The 26,312-nt window shown below is 49.5% G+C and overlaps 1 protein-coding gene and 1 non-coding gene across 3 annotated transcripts in view; one reads left to right on the top strand and one right to left on the bottom strand.

Annotated features, from left to right (window-relative positions):
• CEP152 (centrosomal protein 152) overlaps positions 1-25,627 on the top strand; it is a 725,831-nt gene extending 700,204 nt beyond the window's left edge. For both annotated transcript variants that reach the window (XM_085644215.1, XM_085644214.1), the window contains exon 28: positions 24,396-25,627. In XM_085644215.1, coding sequence (XP_085500341.1) covers positions 24,396-25,387 — 992 coding nt within the window. In that variant the 3' untranslated portion in view covers positions 25,388-25,627. The remainder of the gene's footprint in view (positions 1-24,395) is intronic.
• Positions 16,935-17,041, bottom strand: LOC146860359 (U6 spliceosomal RNA). Its single transcript, XR_014979350.1, has one exon. It is a non-coding gene; the product is annotated as a U6 spliceosomal RNA (small nuclear RNA).
• Positions 25,628-26,312: the final 685 nt, after the last annotated feature.

Raw genomic sequence — 26,312 nt, 5'->3', positions numbered from 1 at the left:
TGAATCTGACCACGTGGTTGGAAAATGTGCAGCTGGGGAAGGATGGTGGGTTTGGGGGGTGGAACTGTCAAGGGAAATGGAGACCACTTCATTAAGGTTCTGCCCCAAGTGCCAACACAAGTTTATGCAAAAGGACAGCCACAAAGTCTGCTACCTCTGCTTCTCCAGGTACCTCTGTACTGATGGCTACAAGGCGTGTGTTGAGTGCCAACCAAAGATGCTCAGGACCAGAGATAAACAGAGGTGGTCCCACTATGCTATGATGCAGACACAACAGAAGCTGCAACTCTCCCTCAGGAACCTCACTCTGTCCAATGTCCAGGACATCATTGTCAACTCAGAAAAAGAAGAGCCAGTGAAAAAGGTGATGATGAACAACAAGCACAAGAAAGTCCTCAAATTAGTTGTGAGCCATATACACTGTACTCATGGTACTCCGCTCTGGGATAAATTCAGATCCCAAGGCGTTTACTAAATGATTTGCCATATTTGCAGCACATTTGAGAATGCAGAGGATACATCTGTACCCCTACTTAGACGCTTTTCTGATAAAGGCAAAATTTACTTCAGACAATGCAAAAGGAGCGCATAAACAGTCCTATATACCCTATACAAAATGGGGTGTTCACTCAACTTGGAGAAATATTGCCCGAAAACAGAGAAGCAAAAGATATTTCTGAGATAAAGACTGAATTCCAGAGAAGCTAAAGTATTCCCACTACTTAAAGGATCCTGCCATTGACTGAGCAAACTCGCCTATACCAGAAGGGACAATTTCTGACAGTGAGCGCTGTTGAGAAATTGATGGGCAGAGTGGCCATATGCATTCTGCTAATTACACATGCCAGACTCCACATGTGACCAATTCAGGGGTGGCTACGGAATGAATGGTCAAAGGCAACTGGAAATTTCGAGGATCTGGTGGGTATTGCAGAAAAGGTACAAAAGGAGATAGCATGATGGAACGGTGGCAACAAAGTAGTAGGCAGGTGTTTCATATAACTAACTCTTTCTGTGACTATCACCACATATGCATCCCACATGGGGTGGGTAGCCCACATAGGGAATCTGAACATCGGGGTCTGTGAAACCCAATGGAAGCTGTAAAACACATAAATGTGTTGGATCTGATGCTAGGTTTTCTGGTGCTAAAGGCTTTTTATGCAAATTTAAAAAGTAGGCAATACAGATAGACAGAATAATTGCAATTTTTCCCCTCAACAGATTAAGGTCATATGTGCTGTCCAAGTTGGCCTAAGGCATTAGGTAGTGGGTTGTTAAGAAACACATACACTAAGAGCAGTGTAATTGCAAGATATACAAAATGTAGATTTAGACAGACTTAACACAAAGACAGCGCCTTGCATGAATGGGAATGAAAATAATAAATACTAGAAAAGGCTTTTAGTGACTAGGGCATACCAGAAAATGTCAAATGTCTGGTCAGCCAATATTACTGATACCACTGGTGACAAACAAGTGCAAGCCATTGCCCATAGCACTGACCTTAATAGCACCACATGGGGCAAGACAAACTTGGCTCTCAGACATGGTGGAGGGGGGAAGTAATAAAGCTGTCACAGTCACAAAACCTGCCTACATTTCAAAACGTAATGGTGTAGCCAGCTTCAGTCTGGTAGCCTGGCTTCTTGGACCTCTGGGACTCCCACAGAGAACCACAGAGGTCCTAATTGAAGACAGAAGTCCAAGCACAAGAAAACTGTATACCATATAGTGGGAGAGGTATGTCCACTGGTGCAACAAGCAATGATTCATGGACATTAGAACAAAATACACTACAGTCATTAGGTACCTAACTTACCTGCCAGATGAATGTCTCACCCGCACATTAGTAAAGGTACACCTATCAGGTATAGTGACTTATACAAAAGTATGTATGTGTAAAACCTTCTTCATACAGCAGCCATCAATAGATTCCTAAAGCTATAAAAAAAAGTATAGTACCATGCAGGAGAGCACCCACACTCATGAGGTGCTTGCACATCTAATAAAAAAACTTTTGATTCCATTCATAAGGCAGGACTCAAATTCTTTACAATAAAAACTGTGTTCTTATTAATCATTTCATTGCTGTGCAGGGTCAGTGAGCTACCAAACGCTCATAATACAGGACCCCTCCTACATATCGAGAAAGGTCATTAGAACAGATCCCCTGTCACTTCCCAAACTCATCTCATACTCCCATGTTAACCAAACCATCCTGCTGCCTGAATTCTTTCAACAGCCAAACACATGCAGAAAGAGCCATTTGCATGTTAGATGTGCAGTGGACGGTCATCTGCTACCTGCAAGAAACTAACTAAATAAATCAAGAAAGGGAGCCAGTTTGTGTTTCCTTTGCACCAGCAAGCACAGGCTCAAAGGTTACCAAAGGGTACCAATAGTTCAGACAAACCACACATACTATAAAATGCAGGAGTAGCACTAGAGGAGAAACCAAAAGTCTGCTCCAGAAGGAAAAAAGGATCAATCCTTGTCATTTTGGAAAACGCTTCCATTAACAACATATGTATGGTAGCTACTTGGTTACCTATACATACCTTCACCAAACACCATTCAAGTCAACCGAGAAGCATAGGTGGAACAGAAGATATTAATACACCTGTTTGAAAGCATTAATTAATTTCAACCCAACTACCGAAAAGAGAAAGATACCACTACAAAATCAATGTACTGCATGGGATTTAAAAAAAGACTTAAGTTAAGCTGCAAATCAAAATGGTTATTTACCTGTTTTATTACTTTTGCAACCTGATGAGTTTTCTGGATTCATATGTAACCCTTCCAAAGCTAGGTAGGGGGAAAAAAAGAATCTGAGGATGGCAATCATGCACAGAATCTTCAGGACACACGTCTTATGTCGCGAGGGGGCAGACATACCACCAAATAGTGGACAACAAAGTCCACAACAATAGCATCAACAAAAAAGACAATTCTGGACACAACCACTAGATGAAAGGATAAAGCATAGCATGTCAATCCAGAACCTTCTTTAAGCAGGTTAAGTAGCCTATTTGTTCCTTCAAACTGCTTTAAATTTTGCTCCAGACTCACTGTCTGCCTCAAACACGTCTCTGGTTTCTGTCCACTGACTCTGCCATGAGGCTGTACAACAAGTTGGCACACTCATCCTTGCTTCTGAATTCTTTGCTTTTGATGTATCCTTCTAACTGCAGGTTGCGCACTTTGAGTATATACCCAGGTTAGATCTGCTTTCTAGCAATGCTACTGTGAGCCAGTAGGTGGCATCGTGCAGCTCTGCAGTCACTTTGTACCGCTCCTTAAGTGACAGAGCACAGTTGAATAAAAGCGCAAACCTGCTTGCTGATGTCCGTTTCAATATGTTTCTCACTACGTGACCTCATAGGCAGAGCGTTGAACAACCAATCAGGACAGTGTGCCGGATTTTAACTTGGGACTTTTTTATATGTTAAAGAGCTCACTCCACGGAACGAGTAGGGCGGATGGTAGTGAAGAGACTGCAGTTAGGGAGAGTATCCACCAGAAATAGCATTACTGAAGGTAAGTAACTTGTTTTTCTGATGGTTACTCCTAACTACAGATTTTGCACCAACAATCTTTTCTGAATTCATATGCAGTACATTATTTTGCCATCTAGTGGTTGGGTCCGGACTTGTCTTTGTAGTCCCTTTTTACCCCCATACCTGAGCGTCATCCTGCCTGTCCCGCAAGCTGCTTTGCATAGTCACCATCTTCAGATTCTTTTTTATCACTGTTTGGTCTGGATGTAGAGCGAGAATGGAGAAGACTGGGCGAAAATCCGTTGATGAAATCTTGATTTTTCCTTAAACACAGAGAATGCTGAAAGAAAACCAAGGAAGAAATGCTGACATTGAGGGAAGAAGTTTTCCTCTGAGAAAAATAATTATCAGTTAGAACTACATTGGCCATGAGGGCCAGAGAATGCACATCGGAATGGAGCTTACAGACAGAAAAGGATCAGGAGGTAGAGAAAATGGATCTAGAGCCACTGACAACACCGGAGCCCCAAGAAGATGAAGAGAAACTCTTCATTGAAGAGACCCCCAAAGAAAGTCAGTTTGATCTGGTTTTTCTGCAAGACCCAGAAGGGTGGCAGGGCGTAGAAACCGACTCCACCGAAGAAGGGGTGGACACTTACCACTTCAGTCCCTCTTAACTGGATGACATTGCTGTGTGCAGTGCCCTGGTGGAAATAGCAGTGGACGCATTTAGTGTGCAACTAGAGGAGAAACAGACTGAATTCTGTTTTCTCCTTGAGACTCTCCTACCACCGTAGAAGAAAAAACAATTCCTCCGAGTGCTATGGAGTCAAGACAAGAACCATTCAAGGAATAAGCAGTAGCCAAAGATATGACACAGAGGATGGAGAAAAAAATATAAACATTCCTCCAACGAGCCACCCTCATCGGAGGCTATATGGAGGAAGACTGCATCATCGTGGCCCCTGCATTCAAAAGGCCTATGCTCCCACTACCACAGGCCCTACACTGGACAGGGAAAGCAAGAAGATGGAGATGGTGGGACAAAAATGGAGAGGCCGGCAGCCACCCATTGGCACATCGCCAACTCTAACATCCACCTTAACAAATATAGCCACTAGCGGTTGAAAGAGAGCAGTACCAAACAGGGCAAAGAGGCTCATCGAGGTAGGTGAATCAATTGCCAACACATGCCTTCAGTCAGTACTGGATGCTGTGGTTACAGCAAGCTGACAGCAGACAGCAAGCAGACACCTTAAGGACACTTGCATGACTACGTTTCTTTGGACTCACGCAGAAGATGCAGGCAGCGGTCCTAAATATGCCCTTAACGGGTGAAAACCTGTTTGGCTCAGCAGTGGACGGCTTACTGCAGAAGAGGACGGAGGACAACAAGACTGCAAAAGGCCATTACAGCTCTTCTGTGCAGCGGGCCATTCTGAGGAGGGTCAGTACATATAAGATGACCACCAGAAAGGGGAGAACCAGTCACCCCTCACACTCATTTTGTGCCTTAACCTAGCTCGCAAAGCATCAGTGGCACTACCCGAGTGGCACTACCCCAGGAGAGCAAGGCAGCCCTTTTGAGGCAGAGCTAGAGAAAAAGGTGAATTTCTGCATGGAGCAGGGCATACAGTCAACTGCCTAGCCATCAGACCCACCCTACACTCAACAACTGTAGGGGCTAGAATCAGAGGCTTTTTACCAAATGGAGAACAATCACTTCTGACAAATGCACACTAAATGTGATCCAGCATTGCTGTTGTATAGAGCTATCTGATAGAGACTGCTAGCCGCAGATTCCTTAACGTAGAGTTATCCCCAGGCGTGAGACTGACCCGGAAAAGTTTCTTTGCCCCAGCATCTCTGCACGCCGGGGGGCGGTACCACGCGACTCCGCTCTGACGTTGTGCGTGGGCGGGATGTCAGCGAGGTCACATAAGCCCAACCCTGGCGCGCTGACATCAATTTCCTTCTTTTCCACGTGCAACGCGGATCCGTATTGTGTCCCTGTCCTGTTTTCAGGCCTTCTTTTCACGCTTTTGCGTGGGGGACAGTGTGCGAATGCCTTCGAGCTTTAAAGCGTGCTCATCTTGCGCACGTCAATGTCGGTGATGGACCCTCATCCTATTTGCATGTGGTGTTTGGGCAAGCACCATGATTCCACAGACTGCGACGCTTGCCAGCATCTGACGCCTAAGTCCCGGCGGGAGCGCCGGATGAAGCTCCTCTCAGCCCGGTTGTCCAGGTCTGGGTCGTCCCCGTGTCCCTCCCCTTCACAGAAGGGTCCATGAATCACCGCTTCCGATTTCGGCATCGCTCGTCACCGAGTCCCCTAGGGCGTCGCTCTCCCATCGGTAAGTGTCTTAGCTTGTCTCCGAGGCCTGGTCCCCGCTAAACAGAGGGCGCGGGTTCTCCTCGGGACATGCGGCCTCATTAGTCACCACCCTACCCGCCGTTTACTGGCGCTGGGGCGACTAGGGCCCAAATGGAGGCCTATGCTGCGGCTCTTCAGGCTTCCTTGGCCCCTCCTCCTCCTGGGACGCCCGTGGATCCCTTGCCTCGCCGACGGGTTCGGCTTCAGGCTCTGGAGGTGTGGTGTCATTGGGGTGTGCCCCTACAGGGTTCCCCACTTCGGCCCACAGCGCCTCTGCATCGCCGCAAACCCCCGAGGGGGTCCCTGTGGTGTCACGGGAGGTCGCCAGGACTCGCGGCTCGCCCCCAAGTCCTCCTCGGTCTTCTGTGCAGGCGGCGGCCTTGCCAGAAGCCGATCTGCCGCCACTCAGGTGCCGTCGACCCTGGCGGCGCCGCGGGTGCTAGCTAGGGGCCGGGGCGTGTCCCCGGGTCCCTCTAGTCTCTCCACGCAGGCGGCGGCTTCGTCGGAGGTCGAGTCGGTGCCTTTTCGGCACCGTTCTTTCGGCGCCCCGGAGCCGGCCCCGCCCCATTCTCCTGGGGTGCAAGTGGTGGACGAGGGCGTCCCCTCCGGCACCGGTCGACCTCATGCTGGCACCTGTGGCGGACACCACAGCGCCGTGCCGGCGTCGGGTCGTCGACTCGTCTCCAGAGGCCCCCTCCTCTCTGGAGATTCGTTAACTGTTTGTCTCTTCTTCCTCAGATACGGGACGCCGCGTCATGGCTATTTCCCCGGCGTCTTCCAGGGAGGGCTCCTCGCTGTCCCCGTGGCCACAGCCTTCCCCAGAGGTACCTCGGGTCCCTCACCCGTCCGTCAATCTTCCACCGTTCCGGGGCTGGCTATTTCTTCCTCCAGCTGGATTCGGGGATGGCCGGCATAGTTTACAGCCGTCGCCCACGGAGGAATTGCTCACCACCCCCCCTCGCCCCCATGACGCCCTACGGAGGCGACCATTTGCTGGAGGTTCTCCATCAGGGCTCTGGTGGACGGGAGCTGCTTCTTCCCCTCGAAGCTTCACTCCATAATTCTCTTCTGGGGACCTGAGGGTGTCCTGCCACGGGGGATCCGATGCCTCAGTCGCTCCTCCACCGCCACCGTCCTGCTCCGCACGACCCAGTCTGCCTTTCTTTCCACCCTTCTACTCAGGGCCCTCTTCTGCAGACAGCTTTTCCTTCTTTACCTTTGGTGTTGTTTCCTCTGTCACAGGAGGCCCGACGGTTAGCTTCCTGGGGGCGGAACCTCTTCGCTTCTTCTAGTGCTGCTTTGCGGGCACTCAACACGCTTTGTGTGTTGGCCAGGGCTTCTTCCAGCTTGTGGGATTCCGTGGAGTCCCTTCTGTCTTCTGCCTCTCAAGAAGGTGTTCATGCTGATCTGCGACGCCATGTGATTGATAGATGGCCGGGAGCTGGCCGTGTCTATTCTTCGTTCGGCCCTGGATGTTTCTGATGCTCTCGGCCGCACAGTGGCGAGTTCAGTAGCTCTCCATCGCCATGCTTGGCTGAGGGATAGCGTTTTCCCTGAGAATGTGAGGGAGCATCTCGTTGACCTGCCCTTTGATGGAGTGCTTTTATTTAACACCCATGCGGATGCTGCCATTCAGCGGCTCCTTGCGGGGCTCCGTCCTCCTCCTCCTCCGTAACTTGGCTTCGGGTCCTTAAATTGACCCCTTTGTGCTGTTGGCTGCTGGTACAGCCCCTTAGGATTTTGTGGTTCTTTGGTTGTGGTCCGCCCATATGAGTCCTCAGGTTGGGCCTTCGGTGGGTTTTTAGATTGGCTGCTTGTCAAGCCGTCTGTGGTTCCATCTGCAGGTCCTTTTTGTTCTGTCCTCTGCTGCGGGATTTTTTCCCTAAGAGGTGTTCCCATGTTTTAGTGGGACTTATCATACCCTATGTGGGGTACTTGTAGCTATTGAATAGCTCTGTCTTGCGCTGGGGTGGTATGGTTTCCCTCTTTTTCGGGTTCCTGCCTTCCTTGGCATCACTGTATACCGCTGGTGCGGTCTCTTGTATCTTGTTTGGGCGCGACTTGCGCTGCTCCGGGTTCCGTCATTCTCGGTGTTCACTTTGTCGTTTGACATTTTGATATGCTGTCTATGGTGTTGTGTTGTGGCGTTTCCACCTCCCTGTCCGGCGTTTCGGCCTGGTCCTCTGTGTGGTGTTCCAGGGGGCTGGGTTTCTCCTGGCTTTCCTGTGTTCTGGTTGACGGCTTGGTCCATCCTCCGTGTCTCCCCACTTTTTTCTCTTATGGCTGGTTTCATTTCTCTTCATGGGTCAGTGTGTCTATTGTGCGATCCTCCCTTGGGGCTTGTTCTGCATTTCCGGGCCTCTGCCCTCGGCTTGCGCCTGGCTTGTTCTTGGTGCGCTGCTCCTTGGTGCTGTCTGTTGTCAGCGGTGCACGCCTGCTTCTGCTGGCCCACCGCCATGGCCCATGTTGTGCTACCTTGTGCCCCTGCCTCTTGTTCTGCTGGGGCTTTGCGCACCTGTGCCTTTCTTCTTATGCCTGCGTTCCTTGGCTGTGGAGCCGTTCCTGCCTTGCCTGCTTCCTTGCGACTGATGCCTGTTCGGCTGTCCTCTGTCGCTGTGTGTTTTCCTGTGGCAGGCTCGGGCTCCGGTTCTGCCTCTTCTCCCTGGAGTTGGGGTCGTTCTTTCCTCCTGGGTGCTCCTCTGCGACTGTCTGTCCCCACGAGGGTTTGTGTCGATTGTACATTGCATGGGTTTGTGGTCTCCTGGTCTTCCCTTCGCCTTGCTGGGGCCCGGTGTTTCTTCCAACTGGGGAGGTTCTCTCGCAGGCCCTCCTCCCCTTTGGGTATGACTTGGGTATCTATTCTACGTTAAGGAATCTGCGGCTAGTAGTCTCTATCAGATGTACTAGTTACTTACCTTTGGTAACGATGTATCTGGTAGAGACAATTCTAGCCACAGATTCCTTCACGGCCCGCCCTTCCTCCCCCGTTCTGCGAGGACCTTTCATGTGGTTTTCTGGACTTGCCTCCCTCCGGGTGGCTGGTCTCCTGTGGGTGTCCGCTTCGCTCTGCTCGGTCAGGATACTTGGTTTTGCTTGATTGTTCCACCCCTTCCCTTATGATACATGGTCGGTTCCTGTGTGCTTCTGCATCCCTCCACCCTGCCTTTTCTCCGGTGTATGTGGCTGCTTTTACTCTTCTACGTTTTACTTGCTTGGGGTTCTGCTTCTTTTGCAGTCCTCTGAGTTGTTTTGTTTTTTTGCCTATACCTTGGCCTTTTTAGGTCTCACCTATGCCGCGTGCATGCGCTGCTTAGGAGAAAGACCTTTAGCCATCGATGCGCCTTTTCAGCCAAAAACGTGCACGCATTGCATTGCTTTTAATGACAACGCGTGCACGTCTGGCGATTCCCTTGCGGGAGGAAACTTTGATACCATATGTTTGTAATTAACTTGCAAACATATGGTGCCCCTGCTCGTTCCCGGAAGGGAAACAGGAGCCAGCCCCCTCCTCTCTCCCCTCCCCCTGCTGCCTCGTCCTCTCCTCATCTTTTTTTCCCCTTCAGCACGAGGCTGTGTCATGAACTTGTTTAATTTCGCACGGGCTCTGTTTTAGTAAAAGCAGACTCTGGCGGGACCGCATGCGCTGCTTTCAATGGAGGAAATGTCTCAAGGGCTTCCTGCAAGTCTGGAGAATATTCACTTTCACTTTAGACTCTAATCACGTTCTGCACGTACCATTGTGGGCTCAGGCAACCGCTCTCTGCACCGCCTCGAGCCACTAGTGATCTTGCTTTTTATATAATCACATTCATGATGTACCTAACGCTAGACTTATGGAACTAAATGCCTTGTCTTCTTTCCACAAGAGGCAATGGATTGAATGGGCAATAGGTGTGGGCTCTCTTCCGACTCCTTAGCAGGAAGGTTGCAATCCGATGTCCAGCGTGAGCAGGTGGCATTGTAAAGTTGGCAGTTGTGAGGAGCAGTGTAAAAAGGAAATATTTCTCTTGGGAAATAACAATTGATTTACGTGTCCGGATTTAGTGTATTTGTGAGCCTAAGGCTGAGTGTCTGATTACGAAGTGGTGGCATTTTGTTTTTTACACTATCTGTATTGGTACCCCATCTCTTGGTGAGTGGAGCCACTCCTGTTTTGTTTTAAATAAGTTGTGAGGAGCAGACACGGGTGAGGGTCGTGCACGGCTCTGGACAAGGGAGAACCGTACTGTTGACGGTGACGCAGCGCACCACCAATGAATCCACACATTGGTGTGAGGTAGCGTGTCCTGCTTCTATCTTGGCTCGCTTGGAGGCCTTCTTTGGGTTAATAGGCCTACAATATGTATAACCGGTGAAATCGTTTAACATTTTAACTATGGCGCCTGCTGCAAAGATGAGTGCGTAATTTGCTAGTCACATGTCTCCATATCCTCATGATCACAGTGAATTAGCGCAAGAAAGGTCATCGATGCATCTTCAGAAATTGCCGTTATCATTTTGTGTAATTTTCAGTGTATTTTGTGCCAACCTGCTCTCAGCTAGGTGGGAATTGGAGCAATGGGATATAAACGCGCGTTATCCACAATTACTGTAGTGGGTCAAGTGAAATAAAAAGTTCGTGCTTTTCTCGTCGTGCGCCTCACTGTCGTCAAAGTGCCACAGAGATGAGATCAACCAAGAGTGCTGAAGGGAGCGGGAGCATGCAGGGATCTGAGTATACTTCTGTGAAGTTGTCAGCGTTATCCACAATTACTGTAGTGGGTCAAGTGAAATAAAAAGTGTGTGCTTTTCTCGTCGTGCGCCTCACTGTCGTCAAAGTGCCACAGAGATGAGATTAACCAAGGGTGCTGAAGGGAGCTGGAGCATGCAGGGATCTGAGTATACTTCTGTGAAATTGTCAGTAACCGAAGTAAGGCAAATGTTCTTGGCTGTGGTTAGTAATTTCCTCATTGGTGGTAGGGGTGTTGGGGGCGTTATTATTGCTCCAGTTGATAATGAATGTTCTTGTATAGCTTTACATCATGGAGGATAACGTGTTCAGAAACTTCAGGAATAGTTTTTGCCAATGACCTGTGCCAGAGGGTTTGCAGTTATTCGGGAATGGAGAGGACCCATTTCCTCAAATCGTGAGGCCTGTGGAGTGAAAGGTAGATCTGGTTCATCCTTGGAGAGGTGATGTGGTCTCACTGCTAGACTGCCGACCTTGGAGCTGGGAAACCCACATCCTGTGATTCTGGGCAACCCCAGGATTTTTGTTTTTTTTGTTGCAGATTTTATATAGCTCTCCAATACTTTCGGGTCCAGTTCGCGCTATATAAATCTGCAAAAAATAAAATAAAATAAAACCTGGGGCATCTAGTAAGGTTTGCCCAGGACTGATTCCAGAGTCTGGGTGTTTGGGGAAAATGTGGGTGTTTGGGGAAAATGTGGGTGCTTGAGCACAGTGACAATTTTTTCATTTTATTCATTCATTTACCCAGGTCTGCAAAGCCGAATAACCCTGTTAAGAGGTTAGATGTTTGGCCATGGGGCACTGTTGATGAACTATGAGGCGTGATTCTAGGTTGGAGCAAGGACGATCTGGATTTATAAAAGTTGATGCAGACATAAACAAGCATTGAAAATGCAAAAGGTCTCCCCTTCGATTAAGTTAAAGCCATTTGCTTTGCTAATGGTATTGTATAGCAAAGCAAATGGCTTTAACTTAATAAAAGGCGAGACCTATTGCATTTTTAATGCTTGTGCTTCATAATGCCCGCCCTTAATCTCGGCTTTGATGCTGCGCTCCCACCCTCTCCTTTCTTCCCTAAACTATCACATTTGCTTTATTTTTTAGTGTTTATTTGAAAATGGCTGGCGGCTTTTTGGGAGCGCTGTGACAGGAAGCGGTGCCCCTCCCCCGCCGAGGGACCCTTTTAAAGGGATCACACCTTTTATTCGGCGTCCGCCCTATTTATGACGGTTCTTCTTAAATTCCTGAATCCGGCTACAGATAAAAGGATCACGACTTCAAGGGTAATAACCCGCGCAGGCCTCGCTTTGAAAGGGATACGCGGCTCTCAGATGGCTGTACTTTTTTTTTTATTAACGTTTGGTGGAGGGAGAGGGGGCTCTGAGGACTCTAGAGATAGGTGACACTCCAAATGTGCAACAAAAAACATGTGACAGGCAGAATTGCCTTTCAGTCCCGAGGGCCTCGTGGGACACCATTGAGTAGCAAAGGCAGATTTCTATTTTTAAATAGCTTGTTTTATTATTTTGTGGGGTCACATCAAGTGTGACACTGCGAATGACATCGCCTGCAGCCAATGGAACAGACAAGTATTAGAGTACCAGCAGCCATTACCCTAAGAGCTAGAGGCTCTGAAGTCTGTGAGAACTATACAAAATAAATGCAATAAAAGAATACATAGAAAGACTACGTCTACTGTAAAAAGATCGCAGGCAGTTGCATAGCACGCATCACGTGCTGAAGTGGCGCTTATCTTTCCAGCATCATTGTTGTGGCCACCGGTACTTCAGTTGTCACCAGAGTCAGCTGATCGATCCCAAGATCTGCACATCACACAGCAAAGCTTTTCAGCAGGAACTGCACCCACTGGGCTACCCCTCAGCTGCTTTGGATTCAGAGGCATGGCCTGTCCTGTGCCCCCAGCTGTCTCCCTTCCGGGGTGGATGAAAGGAGTGCTGTAGTCGTACTAGCGTCTTCTTGTTGGGAGTTAGGAGTTGATGAAGTCACAGCACAAGCACCAATTGTTAAACTCGTGTGAAGTCGGAGTCGAGGGGTGCACATTTTACCGCTCCTCTGTTTTTGGGTGGTGGGTCGACTTCTAAGCATTTGAAGAATGAAAGGCTGAACTAGTTCTTCTCTCATTCGAGCCTGTGACTCAAAAGGCAGCACCTGCCTCAGTCGCGAATGCCTAACCTGCTGAGCTACCTTGCTTGTTTGGCAAGGATATTTGATTTGAGCGCCATTCAGTCAGTCAAAGAAATGTTTATTTAGACAGGTCTTTAAACAACACAATTAAGTTTGATTTGAGAGCTCTGCTTTTCTTTTCCCTATAGCGCCCATACATTGAACGACTGTCTGGCATGGTCCGGACCTGCGCGTCGTGGTTCTCGTTTGCCTGCAGCCTGGCTCCAGCGGGAGGGGGCCCCTCTGCTGTTTAAAGTGCCAGACTGCTCACTGGCCTGGGGTGTCAGTGTGCTAGGGCACACCCTGGGCGTGGATCTTGGGCGCTGTGATGGCTGGGGCGCATGCAGTGGGTAGAGCCACTAGAGGTTTACAGAGCAGTACAGTGAAACCAGTAGCGAAGCACACTTACCCCGCCCTCCACAATTTCAACATCCAATGTTTTCCAGGCAGCATTTAGACCCTCTATCTATCTATCTATCTATCTATCTATCTATCTATCTATCTATCTATCTATCTATCTAGTCTGGTCTGTCTGCCTCCCTCTCTGTTCCTCTATTTAAAAACATTTTGGTAAAATCTAAAGGTATTAGCTAAGGACAGGGGTATGTATACAGCGCTATATAAATAAAATGACAAAATAACGAATGATCTCCATTGACTGTAGTGGCTGATCCTTCAGCGAGCGGACATCAGCCATACAACAATACCCCCACCCACCAACGGCCCTTAGTGCGTTATCAGTATCCCAACTATCCCAGCAAAGGGGTATCTGACCCCACCTTCGACAGGAGAGTGGCGGATAAAGAGCTGTGACGCACAGGGCCCGCTTTCCCTTTTGCGAGGCAGAGTGAATGCCCCGATTACTTACCGGTAATCTTCATTACTCCGAGTATAGTCTTCCTAGCCACATGACTAACACAGTGAGCTTCAGCTCCACAACAGAACCCTCCAACGCAAAAAAGTCAGCATCCCATGCCTCCCTTCCCAATATGGCTGCCCCATTACGCCCATGACCCCTATAAGAGGCGGGCCGGCCCAACCCATCAGCCTGAAACTACCAAGCACAACATGAAGCCGATAGCCAGACAGGGAGGGAGGGATGGGAACTCATGTGGCGAGGAAGACTATACTCGGAGTAATGAAGATTACCGGTAAGTAATCGGGTCATTACCTCCTCGTTAGTCTTCCTCGCCACATGACTAACACAGTGAGCACATACCAAAGCCAAACGCCTTAATGGAAACTCACAAGAAACCAACAGACCAGAAGGGAATGCCCACGAACGAGGGCAAAACCCAACAGGCCAGAACGAGCGGAAGGACCACCCAGGGGAGAGGCAACCACGAGCAGGAAGAACCAGCCCGGGACCTAAAGACACCGGGAAGGACAAAAACCCGGACCCCAGAGACACGAAGTGCCGGCAGGAACCATGCCGAAAGCAAAGGCCCAAACGGGACAGATAAAAGCCCCGGACCAGACCGCACGGAGCCAAAGGCCACAGAAAACAGAGCCCAGAGATCAAGCCGGCCAACACCGGCCAACGGACATCCCGAAAGAGGGCAACAAAAAACCCCCTTAAAAAAAAAAAGGGAAACCGAACGAACAGAGGGCAACCCCACCACAGCGACCCAACAAAAAAGGCACAGCAGAAAGGGAGAAGCCGAATGACAAACACATCAACCCCGCAAGGGAGAACACCACTCGCGAGAGAGCCGAAACCACAAGAGGAACGGGGCAGCGGAACCAGACGTAAGCAAACTGGCAAGTGCCGCAAGAAAGGAAAAAGGGGCGCAGAAGAGAAACAGAAGGGTAAATAAACCCCAGTCACACAAAGGACCCCCCGGAAGGGACCACGACCCCAAGGAGAGAACCCAGGCAGGAACAAGGGAACAAACAGACCCAGGAAGGTGACAGAAACGACACCGAAGAGACCTGGCCACCAAGGGAACTCAACCAGGCCACCGCAGAAAGCGGAGAACCCACAAGACCACCCACACACAGAAGGCAGGGAAAGGCCGCGCCATGGACCCAGCCCGCCCCACACAGGGACAAAGCGAGTCGCCGAAACGAGCACCCACCAAAGGCGAGAAGGGCAGGGCGATCCAGAAACTCCGGCAGAAGAAGGAATGAGAAGGCCGAAGAGCCAACACCGGAGACCCAAAGGGAGCAAACAGCACCAAAGGGACCCAGAAGAACACCGTCACACAGGCAGCCACAAACAGGGGCGAACCCAGCAAACACCTGGGAGCACAAGGCAGGGGAGAACCCCAGAGCAACCAAGGAACGGCAAACAGAAGCCGGACTGGAAAATCACCCAGAGTGAAAACCACAGACCCAGCCCAGAACAAAAAAGCTCACGACAACCCATACGGGAATCGGAGAGCAGAACAGCAGAAGTGCGTCAACCAACAAAACGGCCTACAATGTAACAACCACAAACGGATGAACGGCAGAGGGGACTCAACAGGATCAGCTTCTGCGACTAAGAAACCGAACCCAGGCCCCTGCAGGAGACGCAGTAGTCCATAGCAGCACCAAAACCTCCCAGCCGTCCCAGGACAGAAGCGGGAAGAGGCCGGGCAAACCGAACCAAGGAAGGACCAGAGGCACCGAGACCAACCGGAAGGAGAAAAACAGCCAGGCAACAAGACTGCAAGGAACGTCACACGAAAACGCGTGGAAACCGAGTGCAGGGGACATGCGAAAGGCACCGAAACGTACCAGGCGGAGTACACCAGCCGCCGAAGCGATAACCCAAAACACCATACGAGGAAGGCCCCAACCAAGTCAGACAACCTCATAAGATAAAGACAGTGTGCCAACTCATGACACATAGACAGCATGTGCGTGCCACGAACCCATGTCCTGCGAGAACCCATACAACCACAGGCACAAGACAAACCACTGAGCCATAGCACCTGGTCCAACAGAAAAAGGGGGGCAAGAACCAACCGCCGAGACAGGGAGCATGAAGAGGAGGGAGCAGCACAGCCGCAGACCCGAACATGACAGGGAGAGTCCAAAAAGGACCCCAAAGCCCACAGCACCCGGAAGACCCAGGCGGGCCCCCAACCGGGCACAAACCAGGCCCGACCCGGCACAACTAAAATTTACCCTCTCAGGTCACATGGACAGCATTGGCAGGACTGGAACCCTAGTCATGGGAGAACCTGCGCCACCAGAGGCACAAGACGTACCATTGAGCTACAGCACCTTTCGCAGAAAGCAGACCAGGCCATGCGAAACCAGGGCGGAAAGGGACGAAAGAACCGAGGGTACAGAGCGGACACCGCCGGCAAGCCGAAAGCCAACCGAGCCCCGCGCCCCAAACAGACAGAGGGGGCTGAGGGACCCACGCGCACCCAGGCGCAACAGTCGGAAAAACCTAGAAGCCCACAGCCGCCCCCACAGAGAGGGGCAGCCAAACGCCAAAACCCAAACCCCAGAGCCCGCTATAGCAGGGCATCAAGCACAAGGCGGCGGGGGAGGGGGGAGCGCAGGGCAGGACCGCGACGGCCAGAAGGAGGAGGAACCAGCAAGAGAACCCGACCTAGCAGGGCCCCCACCCGGGATCCCTGAACCAACCAGGGCAGAGCAGTAGGAGGGGGAAGAGAGGGAAGGCAACACATCGCCAGCGCGCAGGAAGGACAACAGCGAAGCAAAAAGACAATCGCCTACAACCTCCACCGCCCGCACCCGAAGGGAAGGCGGGCGGCGCATCCCACCCCCACCTAGCCACAGCGACAGAGACAGATCAAGAGGAGAAACAGAGGCGCCCGAAGCGGACGCAACAGAACACCAAGCCACCAGGCCAACGGCACACAACAACGCACCCAACGGGGCGACAAGTCCCGCATGGCACAGTAGCCAAGAGAGGGAAAAACAGAACCGGAGGAGGAAGAGGCAAGCACTCAGCCAGCACCCCCAATCACCAGGACAGCGCGTACCGGAAAAGTGAAGCAAAGCCTCAAAGCAGAGTTTCGAAATACGGCCAACCCATGACACTGTGACAGCGATATGCAGGACTCGAACCCAAGTCCTGAGACAGCCTCGATAACCAGAGGCACAAGACCAACCAAAGAGCTAAAGCTCCTGGTTCATGGAATCCGAGAAGCCCCAGAAGCAGGACAAAACAACTGCATACATGGAACGCTTCACGAATACGCGTGTCAACCTTGCGCAGGGGCCATGCAAATCGGCTCTGCATCGATCCAAATTTAGTATATGTGCTGCCGAAGCGAGCACTCACCAACCACAGAAGGATCACAAAAAAGTGAGACGACCGGCGTCTCCGAGCAGTAAGAGCGGACAGCGTACATCAAACACCATCACAAAAGAAGAGCCAGCAAGAGTAGCCAACTTATGACACTTAGAAAGCGAGCGCAGGAATCGAACCCCTGGCCTGTGAAAGCCCCGATAACCAGAGGCACAGCGCAAGAAAGGCAGCAAATGCACGACAACACACAGAACATTATGCACGGGTATTGACCGTGTAGGCCTCACAGAACCTGCGTAATCGGAAAGCGCACGTTCACCACTACAGGAATGCTGGCGCTGAATAACAGCTGTTTAGGTGACACCCAACTTAAAGGCACTCATTTTATCGACCCCAGACAGAAGAAAGGACCGAGCGGACCCGCCGGGAACTGAACCCGTGACCCGTGACCAAGACCAAGGAGGGATGCAAGCGAGGACGGATTGGGGAGGAGGGACCTGTCAACGAGCGCAGCGCAAAAGCCGCCGAAACAGCGGTCTGAAACATGTCCCGAAAGGACCGCAGGGCAATCGTGTCAGGAGGAGCCTGGGAGGGAAGGACATCCCCATCATGGACATCCCCACCATCCAATATGCAGGAAGCGCGAGAATCACAGTACACCAGCAAGCAAAGACACACCAGGAACAGCGAGACAAATCGAAAGCAAACCCTCGGCGCCCAAAAAGGCAAGGAAGGCGGGAGAAACACCCGGCGGGACACGCCCCCAACGAAGCCCCGCCCCCGGGACAACGAGCCGGCCTACAGCCGCGAGGATCAACCGCGTGCAGCGAGCAACGCCGCCGACCCCGGAGCGCTCCCAACCCGGAAGAGTGTACCTGGACGCAGGTAAGCATGCGTCTCCCAAGGCTGCCCCGGCGCAGAAATCCTCGCGCCCGGAGCTGCACAGTGGCCCACAGTCGGACCGAGCCCCGCAGAGCCGCCGCCTCCCCCAACGCTACGAGGGGCAGGCGGGCAGGCGAATACGCGGCTTGGGGCAGGAGATGACAACAGGGTCTGATAAATGAAATGTAAGGCACCCGCCCGCAACTCTCGGAAGTCAAAGCTCCGTACAGCTGCCGCCCACAGAATACAACGAAAGGCGGGCGGCGAAGGGAATGCCACACACAAGGGAACCGGAAAGACCGGCCCCCACGCAAACCCCCCCCCCCTTACCTGAAAACCCACGGCTCGCTAAGGCAGAGCCTCACCGGTACAAGCACAGCAACCGCCACACACACCGGGGGAAACAAGTAGGGGAATCAAAACAAGGTCCATGCCCCTAGGGTGCGCTAGAGCAGGACCTCCAACCCTGGACCCACGCACCTGCTACAGCAGGCACCACTCACCTGATGCGCTCTGGAGAGAGTGCAGAACAAAAAAAAACAGGCTGATGGGTTGGGCCGGCCCGCCTCTTATAGGGGTCATGGGCGTAATGGGGCGGCCATATTGGGAAGGGATGGGAGGCATGGGATGCTGACTTTTTTGCTTTGGAGGGTTCTGTTGTGGAGCTGAAGCTCACTGTGTTAGTCATGTGGCGAGGAAGACTAACGAGGAGGTAATGAGCTAGTGTCCACACCACTGCATGCCTCTTTGTAGCGCCGCTTGCTGGCTGGGCCTCATCGAAGCACACACAGTGCTTTTTTCGTCCACCTATTTGAGGTTTTCTATGGCACCACTCCAGACGTTATTAGGTCGACATTAGAGTGCGTTTCAATTTGGTAGAGAAAACGACATAATTGTGAAAAAACTGAAACCAAGTGCATTGGGTGACAGAAACCGGTATTTGGAAAACCCTGGACTTTATGAGGAGATCTGGGATCGAGATCTGAGCAGGGTGCATTTACACAGAGGCAGCGGGACGAACGCGGGTCAGGGGGTGGGGCTGGGAGATATGCTCATCACATCTGTAGCGTGAGGAGAGAGATAGGCATCTCCTGGTATAACAAGCAGTCATAGAGTCCATTTACGGGGGTTCACAGGGTTGTATTGAAATCAAAAATAGGACCATGCACCCTAAAAAAAAAAGTGCCTCGCATTCACAGATTGCACATTTTCGCAAAACACTGCATCGGGGTTTTAAGTATTATGAAAAGAAGGAGAGAGGTTCCTCTAAAAGAGGCAGGTTTTCTTAACTTCACCAAGATAAAACAAGCATTGGCATAGCCAATAGGTCTAGCTTTTGGGACCTTATAAGTATTTAGTTATGCAGCACAATATCCTTGGTGCAACAACATCAACTTTTTCATCATGGCTAAACACTTATAAGGTCCCAAAGGCGAGACCTATTGGCTATATCGCAATGCTTGTTGCTCCTTTCAGGGGATATGGCCCTCCTTGAGGGTGTCGTCTGGGGGTGGATTGCTGTTCCTCCTTTGTTCCGGGCTTGTTGCCCTACACTGTTGTAGATGGAGGTTGCATTCTCTCTCTTCTCTCTCTCTCTCTCTCTTCTCTCTCTCACTCTCTTTTCCCCCTATCTTTCCCCCCCTCTCTCTCTCTCTCTCTCTCCCCCTCTCTCTCTCCCTTTCTCTCTCTCTCCCCCCCTCTCTCTCTCTCTCTCTCTCCCTTTCTCTCTCTCTCCCCCCCTCTCTCTCCTTTTCTCTCTCTCTCCCCCTCTCCTGGGAGGATGTCGCCTTCGCTTGCAACAGTGTTCCTCAGAGCGGTGCTCTGCTCTTTCGCTGCTATGGCTTTCCTCGCTATGGTCTTTTGTGCCTGGGTGCTTGGCACATTTCCAACGGGTGCGGTTCCTCACCTTGCGTTTCTCTCTTTTCTGTTTCACTGTTTTTTCGCACACTGTTCCCATACTCTCCAGAGTTTTGTTTGTGATTGCTCCGCGTTGTGGCGTGGAAAAGTTCTCCGAAGAAAACTGATGTCAGCACGCTGGGGTGGGGCTTATGTGACCTTGCTGACGTCACGCCCGTGGACGACGTCAGGGCGGAGTCGCGTGGTACCGCCCCCCGGTGCACAGAGATGCTGGAGCAAAGAAAGTTTTCCGGGTCCAGTCTTACGCCTGGGGATAATTCTACGTTAAGGAATCTGCAGCTAGATTTGTCTCTACCAGATACATCGTTACCGAAGATAAGTAACTTATACATTAAGATAACCACCAAACAAGGACTTCCTAAACAAATATGCAATCAAAAGGCTCCCAAAAGACTAGGAAACTCCTCAAGGGGTCTACTTTATTTCCTAGTACCAAAGCTAGACAACACCATCATGCCTATTCTGGACGTCCATGCCCTAATTACGCAAAAGTCCAAGAAGGTTGCACTGCAATAGGGCATCCCGGGCCTTTCGAAGTTAGACTTTATGGCTACTATAGATCTTAAGGATGTCTACCTGCATGTGCCGATGAACAACAGACACATGAGCTTTCTGAGGCTTGCCGTGGGCAAGGTATATTACCAATACAAGCTCCGAAGCTGTTGGTTAAAATCTGCACCAAGGGTATTCACAAAGTGCCTTGTGGTAGTTGTGGCGCACATGAAGATGGGGATACATGTCTACCCTTACTTAGACAACTGGCTAGTAAAGGTGAGATTATTCACACAGTGCCAGGAGCGCATAGACCAGATCATACAGATACTCCACAGATTAATGTTTTCCCTAAACATGGAGAAATGATCACTAGTACCAGAGAGAGAATAGGCATTCATTGGGGCAAGGCTAAACCCTACAGAGGTGAAGGCCTGCCCAGTGTTGAAAAGAATTGTGGCACTACTAGAGCAAACTGACCCTTACAAGAAAGGACAGTGTCTGACAGTGAGGAATCTAATGGTCATAATGGCATCTTTCACATGGTGGTGTAGTCCAGGAACCATCACAGTGGGTGGGCTTTTTAAACACCCACCCTCCTCACTGACCATCACAACAGACTAATCCCACACAGGGTGTGGGGGGGAGGTACTCACATGAGAAGACTAAACATCAGAGGCCCAGGTAACCAGAAAGAGTTAGTAGAACATATAAGTATTCTTGAAGTGACAACAGTTTATTGGCATCAAAGGTCTACCAGAGACCTGTCAAGAGAAGAACAGTCCAGGTACAAAGAGACAATACAACCATGATGTTCTAATTCAACTAACAGGGAAGAACAAGGTCACAAGTACTGTCCTTGTTAGCACAGGACATTTGGACATGGGCCATCCAGAGGAGGATAACATTAGTAGCTGTCGACCTACAAGGAGTTCAAAACACTCACATGCATGGGAGATAAAACAGCAAATTGTAGAATATATATTTCACAAATTACCTTTTGAGAACACAGTTCTTCACATCTAGGTACCCACACCGATGGTCATAGTGGAATCCTCTGTGGATAGACTGGTGAGGGAGATTTGTATATACTTTACCCCCAAGGCGGGGTCAGGACATCAAAAGGTGAGAGCCCAAGAAAACAAATTCACTATTTTGGAGATCTCAATGAAAAAAAAAAAGTAGTTCCCAATATGTGAGCAGTGAAAAGGATACAATTCTGGTAGTCAAAAAAATAAAAAAGATGCCGTGCTCCAGGGGAGATACAAACACAAGAAGTGGAAGGCAAGCCACTGAATAAGAAGCAAACAAGAATGACAAAGCCAACCACAGTGGTAAGTAATGGCTGAGCTCTAAGCTCACTGTAAGTTTTTGTGATGGTTCACAAGCGGCTTATGTCTACATACAGGAAAAACCTGTCTGCAGGCGATACAATATCCAAACTTTCGCTGGTAGGTGGGACCTAACAACCTGCATGCTTACGCTAATGACTCAGTGCTCGCCCTGCTCGTTGCTTCACGATGTTATGTTATGTCGATTTGTAGAGCGCTTTGATCACCCATGATGGTATCCAGGGGCTTGAGCATGTGTGAAGGCGTGTGATCCCCTCAGCATTATTCAGTTAGTCAGGTCTTCAGCTTCTTGCGAAACTCCATTTGCGAGGAGGCATCTCTGATGTGTTGTGGGAGGTCATTCCATGTTTTGGGTGTGATGTAGGAGAAGGAGCAATCTCCTGTTCTGCTTTTTTGAGAGTGGGGTGTGTGCAAGTGATAGTGAGAATGAGCTTAGGTGTCTGGATGGATTGTGCAATTGTTTCCGGCTGTTGCGTTATACAGATCTACTATTGTGTAGGGCTTTGTAGGAGTGCATGAGGAGTTTGAACTGGCTGCGTTTGTGAATGGGCAGCCAATGAAGCTCCGTGAGGTGAGATATAAATGTGACAGGGAAGGTTGAGTATGAGTCTTTTGGCAGCATTCTGAATGGTTGGAAGATTGTTCAGGAGCTGCTTAGAAATTCCGGCTTGCAGTGAGTTGCCATAGTAAAGTCTGCTTGTGATTATATTTGCGAGGTGGTTCCTCTGATGCTCTGTGGATTTTTTTGCAGCATCCGCAGGATGTGGAAACAGGCAGAGCTCACTGCGTTGACACTTGCTGTCACGTTGAACTCGTTCAGGATGATCCCCAGATTTCTAGTGTGGTCATGAGTGCAGGTGCTGGTTCTAGTTCTCCGAAGACCAGTACTTCTTTTTTATCAGAGTTGAGTTTCAAGCAGTTGGTTCTCATCCATTCTGCTACCGAGATCATGCAGTTGGTGAAGTTGGTTCTGGTGGTTGGTGCCATATCTGTCATGGACAGGATGGGTTGGGTGTCGTCTGTGTAGGAGATCAGGGTGAGTGAAGCCTTAAGATCTGATGATGTTGGAAAACAGGGCCATGTATACGTTGAGCAGGTTAGGGACGCAGGATGATTCCTGGGGGACTCCGCATATTCAGTTGTTGGCCTCTGATGTGAAAGGTGGCAGTCTGATCCTTTGGATTCTTGCAGTGAGTAAGAAGTTGATCCATTTGAGTGTTGGTCCTTGGATGCAGAACACTTTGAGTCTTCTGATGTGTGTTGTGAGAGACTGTGTCGAATGCCCCTGAGAGATCGAGCAGGGTGAGGACAGCGGTTTCTCCTCGGTCTAGGATGGTCCTGATGTTGTCAGTGGCTGGGATAAGTGCCATTTCTGTGCTATGGTTCTTTCTGAAGCTTGATTTTATGTTGTCTTGTAGATGGTGGAGCTTGAGGTAGCTTATGAGTTGTTTGTTGATGGCCTTCTTCATCAATTTTTCAGGGTTGGGAAATAGGACGGTAGTTGACCAGTTGGCTTGGGTCGACTGAAGGTTTCTTGAGGAGGGTGTTGACTGTAGCACGATTCTGGGAAGGCGGAGGTGATTAAGGAGTTCAGGATGTGGATGAGGGCTGTGCTGATTGGTGATGCGCCGAGGTTGTAGATATGGTAGCGTATGGGTCTTTTGGGGCCCCAGAATGGATGGTCTTCACCAGTTTCTTCATCATTTCTTCACTGTTGATTCTTCCATTCAGTCAGGTGGTTTTCTTGATTAGTGATGGGCAGGTTGTCAATTAGTTTGTGGGATTCGGTTGGTGTGCAAAGTTGTAGTAGATGTCTGAGCGTTTACAATTGAAGTTGGATAGATTATCACACAGTTCATGAAATGGGGTGATGTTGTCGACTGAGGCCATAGGTGTGTTCAAATCTTTGATGATAAAGACTTTTTGCTGTGTTGGAGTTCTCTTTGATGCGTTCCACTAGCTCTCTTTTTTTGGTGTCTTAGTTGCAGATGCTATTATCTGAGTGCAGCTTTGATGGTGGTTTTGTTGGTGGCTTTGCCGCTGGCTCTCCACATTCTCTCTAGCTGTTGGTTCTTTTCTGTTTGTTGAGTTTGATGAGCGGGAGGGAGACTGTGCAGTTCTTGATCTAATTGTTGAATTTGTTGATGTTCTTGTTGATGTTTGTAAAGTTGGGTTGGTCCGTGCAGATGGTGTTGAGCCAGTTCATGAGATTTTGCCCCAGCTAGGGCTAGGTAGGCTGATGTTGGTTTGTGTGTTGGCTTGAGGTGTGCTGATTTGGAAGTGGATTATTGTGTAGTCGGTCCTATGTGAAGGGAGAGGTTGGGTTGAACTTGATGCCATCAAAGGTGGTGAAGATTGGGTCCAGCGATGTGTGTGGGTTCTGTGACGAGCTGGGTTAATCCAGTGTTTGTTGACGTCATTGTGTATTGTCTCGGTGAGTAACTATGACTTCTGGGTCTGTGGCTCGTGGAACTCTTTCATTTGAGTCGTTTGCACTGAAAATACCTACAAGTGTTCCACTCTTAACAGCCCTTTAATTGTTTTTGCCTAAAGTTATGATATTTTATAATAGGCTGCAAAGCTACACAGTAAGGTACAACTTTGGACAGTTATTAAGTAATAAATGTTTTAAACGCGAGGTTGTCCGCCTTATACTGCTGTGGACAAATGAAATAAATGTACCTTTTCTAATAACCTTTCTGCATCGTACCAATTACGGAATCTGTTTACTCCTTTTTAGCAAGGCCTCAGAATGGAGAAGCGACATCTGGGATCCAGAGAGGAACAAACAGAGACCGAATCTCAACAGAGCACGCTGCCTCGAAATTCAGGGACAAGGAGAAACTCACACCTCACACTATGGACCGGAAGTTAAAAGGTGGGGTGAGTTCAGAAGTCAGAACAGCATCTCCCGAAGAAGCCGCACTCCTGATTCGAAATCAGAAGGACTTGAAAGATGGGCATATTCTTGCCAACGGAATCAAAATGGCTGACGGTGTAGCGAAAGCAAAGGAGCAAAATCGAGCACTTTCTGAAAAGGCAACATCACGTCATAACCCAGCCTCGTGCATCTCAAAGGCGAAGCTGCAACGCTTGCCTACTTGCAGCTGGCTTGAGGGCCTGTCAGACTCTGACTCGGACCGGGCTTCATTTCAGACGCGAACCAGGCAGGCGAATCCGAAGAGATGTTTACCTAACCGCCTTACAGCCGCGCCAGCCGCATCTGAGAGAAGCTCACGGTTTGATATTCAGGAAACTCCGGTAAGGGATGAAAACCGGCCAAGTGACTGGAGCACGTCGAGCGAGCTTGAGAACGGGGACAGTAACTCGCTGGCACTGATGCACTCGGTGCAAAGAGAGCACTCTGTGTGGAGCGCAGACGCACAAGTGCCGCCTTGTAGCCCCTCTGAGCAGTCTGCGGCAGCCGGCTTCCTTTTTACGAGAGATGAAAGTGTAGATCTGTTTGACAGGCAAGCCCTGCCCGGAATGAACAGCCCAGCGCATGCAGCGAAGGAAAACACCACACATTGCAGTAACGAGCATTTAAGTGAAATTACAATACGCGATAATTCTAATAATTTAAGATCAGATTTCACAATAAAAAGCAATTCCAAGCCGATTGCAGAGGTAACAGAAAGCTGCAAAACACATTCCAGGAGATTGCTCTTTAATGTTGGCTCTAGGCAGCAAGACAGTGGGTTTGATAGTCCGCTGACTCCTTTTAATTCCTGAAGATGCAATCAATTCGTTCTTTTAATACCGAGAAGGGTTACCGCTGTGTTCTTTCGCTGCTTTATGTGTGAAAAACATGTTTATGCAATTTCAAATATTTATATGACCTGTCTCTGTTGTACATGTTTCTCGTTTTTATGCATATGTATATTTGTGTGAAAGAATTTATTTTTATACTTTGAGACCATTTTGACGTGCAATTTTATATTAATATATTTAAATAAAATTTCTTTTACTTGAGCATCCTGTAACCTTAACAAAACTGATAGATTCAAATGTGCACAAAATGAACAACATTCGTTCACTACTATTCCAGGTGCTACTTTAATGATTTTACTGCTCTTCCTAAAAGAAAATGAATTTGCCTAGGCTAGTGCAGTGGACATGCTAACGGTGCGGTTGAATTAATGAACGTGTAGGTAACGCTAACTTTGTTATTCTTCTGTCACATTTCTACAGTGTTTCTTAGCCTGGACGGGGCTGCGAAAAGCTCCACCTTGCATCAGTTTCTGGGATCCCTTCCTGGGTGTTTATTTGGAGGGGGGGAGGGGTGGGGGGTCTTCCGTGTAGACTGCTGTAGAAGTTGTTGGTGGAGGTACGTGAGGTTCAGACACATGTTCCAAATATGGAGTGCTTAAGCGTGCAATGTTGCAAGAGTAGGCGCTGTCATGCATACCTGCTTCTTCATTTATTTGCATCAATCAACGGTTCTAAACCATTTGACTTATTTCGGCCCCCGCTACATCATTACTGGGATCTCGGGACCCCCGCTGAATTATTACTGGAATCCGGGGCTGTGCGTCTTAATGAATTTTTATGATTAAAAACAAAACACAAAAAGACAGAAACAAGTATGTACTTAAACAAATGCTCAAATGTTCAAATATTTTGTTTACTTTGCAATCAAATATAGAAAAAGTGTAAA

The sequence above is a fragment of the Triturus cristatus genome, chromosome 3_1 (genome assembly GCF_964204655.1).
Source record: "Triturus cristatus chromosome 3_1, aTriCri1.1, whole genome shotgun sequence".
NCBI lineage: Eukaryota > Metazoa > Chordata > Amphibia > Caudata > Salamandridae > Triturus > Triturus cristatus.
Note: the sequence above shows the minus strand (reverse complement) of the source record. Positions and strands in the feature narration are given on the sequence as shown.